This window comes from Antrostomus carolinensis, unplaced genomic scaffold (assembly GCF_000700745.2).
Source record: "Antrostomus carolinensis isolate BGI_N321 unplaced genomic scaffold, ASM70074v2 scaffold50942, whole genome shotgun sequence".
NCBI classification, from domain to species: domain Eukaryota; kingdom Metazoa; phylum Chordata; class Aves; order Caprimulgiformes; family Caprimulgidae; genus Antrostomus; species Antrostomus carolinensis.
The window spans coordinates 1-5,016 of record NW_010298555.1 but is presented as its reverse complement, the minus strand read 5'-3'; the positions used below and the strand labels follow the sequence as shown (position 1 = coordinate 5,016).

General features: G+C 56.2%; 1 protein-coding gene across 1 annotated transcript in view; it reads right to left on the bottom strand.

The window, feature by feature from the left end:
• SIMC1 (SUMO interacting motifs containing 1) overlaps positions 1 to 4,586 on the bottom strand; it is a gene marked incomplete at its 5' end in the record, with an annotated part of 6,380 nt that extends 1,794 nt beyond the window's left edge. Inside the window, 6 exons of the mRNA XM_010162462.2 lie at positions 687 to 815; positions 1,292 to 1,471; positions 1,924 to 2,069; positions 2,516 to 2,585; positions 3,333 to 3,553; positions 3,793 to 4,586. Of these exons, the coding sequence (XP_010160764.2) occupies positions 687 to 815; positions 1,292 to 1,471; positions 1,924 to 2,069; positions 2,516 to 2,585; positions 3,333 to 3,553; positions 3,793 to 4,586 (1,540 nt within the window). The remainder of the gene's footprint in view (positions 1 to 686; positions 816 to 1,291; positions 1,472 to 1,923; positions 2,070 to 2,515; positions 2,586 to 3,332; positions 3,554 to 3,792) is intronic.
• Positions 4,587 to 5,016: the final 430 nt, after the last annotated feature.

The following is a 5,016-nucleotide window of genomic DNA, read 5'->3' as shown; positions in this document are numbered from 1 at the left end:
TGCTGACTTGCAGGGAGCACAGCCAAGCAAGTGTGACGTGGGGTCAGTGGCCAGCCAGCTCCAGGAGATCTGTCCTGGGAGGAGTGATAGCTTGGTTAGAGTCAGTTTGGCTTGATTTGACCTGCTGTGTGCTCAGAAAGAGTTCTGCTAAAAGGGTCTGCGAGGGCTGCTGCTGGGGCTGGCAAACATGGGTTTGAAATGTCTGTGGGTCTAGTGGTCTCAGGTCTGCACTACAGCCAGGCAGGCCCTTGTGCTTTGGCACCAGACTCTGCATTTCCTAGAGAGGCAAACAAAAGCATGTCAAGGCAAAAGCTGCAAGAACTACATCATATTTCTGATGAGCTTCTCAGCTGTCCCTGGGAGTCAGCAATGTGTTCGCCAGTACTTGGCCATGCTGATGCAGAGTGCTGCTTTTCAGACTTTACAGTTTTAAGGTCCTGCAACTTTTAACAAGTGGGAGAATAAACTTTTCTCAGCAACACGTGAGCTGGGGGGATGCACTCAGCTGGTGATGTTCTATCGCCATGGGATGTGTCAGTCCAACAGCCATGTGTTTGCTGGCTGGGCCATAAATGAGCCTGTCTTTCCAAACCCTGTGGTATTTTATGCATCCAGACTTGTATCTAAATCAGGAATAAGACTATTGCTCACACAGGCAGATGCTGCCTTGCACGTGTTTGTCTCACCTTTGGCTCCTCAGGGGAATGTTCAGTATAAATGGGAGTATCACATCTGCGATCTTACAGGAGCTGCAGTTGGGAGATTTGTCCACTTCCACCGCGAAGGACAACATCCTCTGGAGCAGGAGCATCACCCTAGGTTAGAGAAACAGTCAGTGCTAGGAGACACTACCCCTCGGCTTACAAAGTAAAGCAGTGGGGGTGGCACCTAGTTCAGCCTCATGCCTTGCAGTGAGGGACACAGGGGATTGTGGCAGCCTAGATTTGGTGTCTCTTGGTGGCTTTTGAATCTGATGCTCTTGGAAGCAGAGCTAATCCCTAGATGGGCCCTCAGGAGGTCTCGGTGGCTGGGCTGAGCATTGGTGGAGCAGCATGGGGCAGCCAGGGCAGTGGGCCAAGAGCTCCAGCCTTATGATACATGTAAGAGGATGCTCACTGAGCCATTTTCCTACTAGGTGAGGAAGTCTCTTGCTCACCAAGTGTATGTCTACCCAAAAGGAGAACTTCAGGTACAGCCTGGCTTCCCTGACCTGACAAGGAGAGACTCTGGCTTCTCCGTGACTTGGGCCCCATGATACTGACTGCAGGGAGCCAGGACTTCTGGGGCTTACTTCTGGGCGAAGAAAGCTGGTGAAGACACCTCTGCCTGGTGAGTGCTGGCGAGCTCTGGTGCAGATGAGCTGTGTTTGGCCCTTGCTTCTGCTGAAGAGGATGCAATATCTTGCAGCTGCTCCTGGGGCTGGGAGAACCCGACTCCTGTAACTGCTGCGACCAGCCATGCGACCACCTCCCTGGGACAGAAACAGGAATGTTAGCAGGGCCAGGCATGGTTTTGCTGCATTCTGACCTCTAGATCCACTTGGAGCTCAAGGAAAGACCCCAAGGATGAAGAATACGTCCCATCTGCTTGGACAGCCTAGGGAGTAGCTCTGTTGAGCGGCAGATTTATATGCTTGTCAACAGGACTGCCTGCTTCTCAGTCCTGACCCGAGCAATGCAAATCTGACCTCGTTCCTGGGAAAAACCTGCTAGGTTGTGGCTTGCAATGTCTTGCATCATCTACGGTGGTTTGCTTTTGTAAACCTGCTCCTGTTCGTTATACTCGGGCCCTACACTGCCCTCATCTCCCAAGCTTGTTTCCTGGAAAGTCTGAAAGTCTAACCTGAGGTCTCGACAAGTGTTTCCTGAGCCCTTGCCTCTCAGCATTTGATCAGAGAATAGGGGAGGAGGGGGCGTCCCTTACTTGACATTGTTGAAGCACATGTCACACGAAAGCACTTTCTTGGCAATTGACTTCTGCAGCAGGCGCAACCTCAGCTTCTGCTGGAAGTCGTCCTCCAGGGTCTGCACCACGTACTGTAGGAAGAAGAGCCGGCCAGGGGGCTTCTCCTGAGGGCAGATGGAGATAGTATGAGCCTAGCAGAGCTGCAGGGTGAGAAGCACCAGGGAGTTTGGCTGTCTTAGGAATGGGCTCATGTACATGACAGAGGAGTAGCTCCAGGAGGGGATGCCTGGCTCAGGCGATGCCCCGGGGGCTTGGCTGGACCTGATCTACCATTGCACTAGGGCTGTGGCCCACAGAGGCTTTGTCTGTTGCTGTGTCTTCTTCAGATGAGGTAACCTGTCCTCAGCTGTGCAGCAGGTTAGGGAGCACCACAGAGAAAAGCAAGAGACCCAACTGGCATTTGCTGCCCTCAGCGGCTGCAGTAAAGCTGCACGTTGGACTGGCCCATTCTGCAGCAGAGCATGGCCATGAGGCCCTGGGGCAAAGCTTACCCTCAGGCACCACGTCCTGGATGATCCATGCCTGAGGTGACACACGCAGTGCTAAGTACCTGGTTCTCCATGATGCATTTCAGCAGCGTCCAGTCCCATCCCACTGTGGCAGCGTTGGCTGGATGGAGCCTGCAAGGACAGCACTGTCCATTTGTGTTGAACTGCCCTGGAAGCACACAAGCCCCTGGCCCTTCCCCAGTCCCACTTGCTCAGGGCCCTGCCCTGCCTTCTCCTGTCCAGCTTTGCCCTCTCCTTTTCTCCTTCCCTGACCACATTAATTTTTTGGAAGCATCTGACTGGGCTGTACTGCATGGAGTGCATTGGTACCGCTGGGCCCACGGCATCACAAACATCGTGCCTCTCTGTGGGAACCTTAAGGGCAATGGGGGAACCCCTCCAGCCAGGTGCAGCCCACGGGCCCTGCTGCAGCCCAGGGAAGGCACTTCTGCCATGTCACAGCAGTGAAGAATGAGAGCTGCTCTTTGGGAGCAAGGCAAACACACTCCTCTGTCCCAGAGGGCTCCCTGGTCTCATAGGCCACCCCTGCACTCTGTGGACTTCTTACTAAACGATTAAAGTGCACTCATGACACAGCTGAGCTGCTTTGCCTCTTGTCTCAGCATCCCCTGCCCTCTCACCCCACCATCCTCCATCCATTTGGGGGTTTAGTGGCTGCTGTCTGGGCCAGCAATGGTTCTGACCCACGCTCAGACAGCCCAGGGTGTGTCTGTGCTGATAACAGGAGGATCATCCTGGGTTACAGGGGAAATTGCTCCTTGTTCTGTGGGTGAGGACCACGGATAATAGCCTTTTGCTACCCAGGCCCCCAGGAGCACCTAGGCAGCCCCAGGACACTGTGGCAAAGGGAACACATACATTTGGATCTTCATCAGCAGCATGTAGGTGTCCGTCAGGATCTCCCTTTGGTGGGGGTTCAACAGGATCTGTCTGATCAGGTGGGAGATGATTTCTTTGGGTGGACAGTGCTGGCAGGAGACGAACTCGTTCAGGAAATGCAAGGTGCCCTCTGGGAAGTTCTCCTCCATGGTGGTGCGCACCATGCTCAGCTTCCCACTGGGGATGGGCTCAGGTTTCTGCTGCATGCAAGGCAAGGCAATGGGTGAAAGCCAGCTCCCCGTCAACACAGAAGAACCCAGCTGTGATGTGGGGCCCACTGGGAAGGAACTGCAATAACCAGAGATCCCAATTGCCTGGCAAAGCTTCCCCTAAAAGGGGAAGCAGAGCAGTGGCGGCCCCTGCTCCATCCTCTACTGCAGAGGCTTCTCTGAGCAGGCTCTGGCTAGGCTTGGCAGCAGCTGCTCTGGACCTTGTTTACCTGTTTTGTTTCCCTGTTGGGTGCTACGCCTTGGAGGAAGAGGTGCTCGACTCCAGTCCTCCTGAAATAGTGCAGTTTGTTCAGCCAGATCTTGTTGTCAGCCTTGGTCCTGGCTGGCATCACTTGTTGGATTGCTCTGTCATCTTCTTCCAGCAAAGACCCTTGAGCCTTCCCTGGGATTGTGGGGGTGGCTGGGGCAGGGCTCAGCCTCGGGGGCAGCTCCCTTTGCTGGCAGAGGTGGGGAGTCTCTTCCTCTGGGCCATCGCCTCTCCAGCTGCTGCTGCTGCTCAGGCTGGAGGGGGACAGGGAGAACAGGTCCGAGTCCAGCTGCATGCTGGCCAGGGAGCCCAAGTCACTGTTAAAAGTGGTTGTGCTGCAGTTCTGCTCCGGGCTGGAGGAGGAGCTACGGTGGTTGGAGGCAGGAGAGAAGCAGCTCCAGTTCTCTGTGTTTCCTGCTGTGTCTGTGGTGGCACTGGGCTCTGCAGGAGTGCTGTGCCGGGGTGCTGCAGGGCTCAGCCCCGACATTGCCTCTGTTTCTGGCATTATGGTGGAGTAGAGCCAGGGATGGGACGTGGGTGCTGCTGAGGCAGCAGGTGCCTGCCCAGGGTCCTGGTCATCCTGGCTGGTGGTGTGGGGAGGGCTGCATGCGTCCTCTGTCAGGTCGATGATGGTGAGGCTGCTCCACCATGCCGGGTCCGTGCCCATGTCCTCACAGGTCAGATCGATGACCTCCTGTGGGGATAGAGGGGCCAGTGTTGTCAGTGATGGTGGTAGTTGGGTGCCTCTGTCCTCCCCTGCCACGGACCTCTGCTATGGTGGCACTGTCGCCCCAGCCCTGAGGGAAAAGGGGCTCATTGGCACCAGCCCAAGAAACCAGGGACAAAGATCGATGACCTCTAGTGTTGACCTCCCCTGACAGCCTCTCCTGGCAGAGACAAATCTCCCGCTCCCCCCAGGGCTCCTTACAGCGAATGGCTGAGTCCTCTCCTCCAAACACCTCCCGCCTTGGCCCAGAGCGGGCCTGGCTGCCTGCTCAGCTCCCTCCCCGGATGGGGAAACGCCAGCCCCACTGGGGTGCCCAGGGCGAGCACGGGGAGCACCGCAAGCGCTCCTGTCCCCAGGGACTCCTGCCTGGCCCCAGCAGGAGCAGCGCAGGATCCAAACCTCGGCACCTGCCCTGTGGCACAACCTCAGCTGCTACGTGGACATGAGTGGCAGGGGACC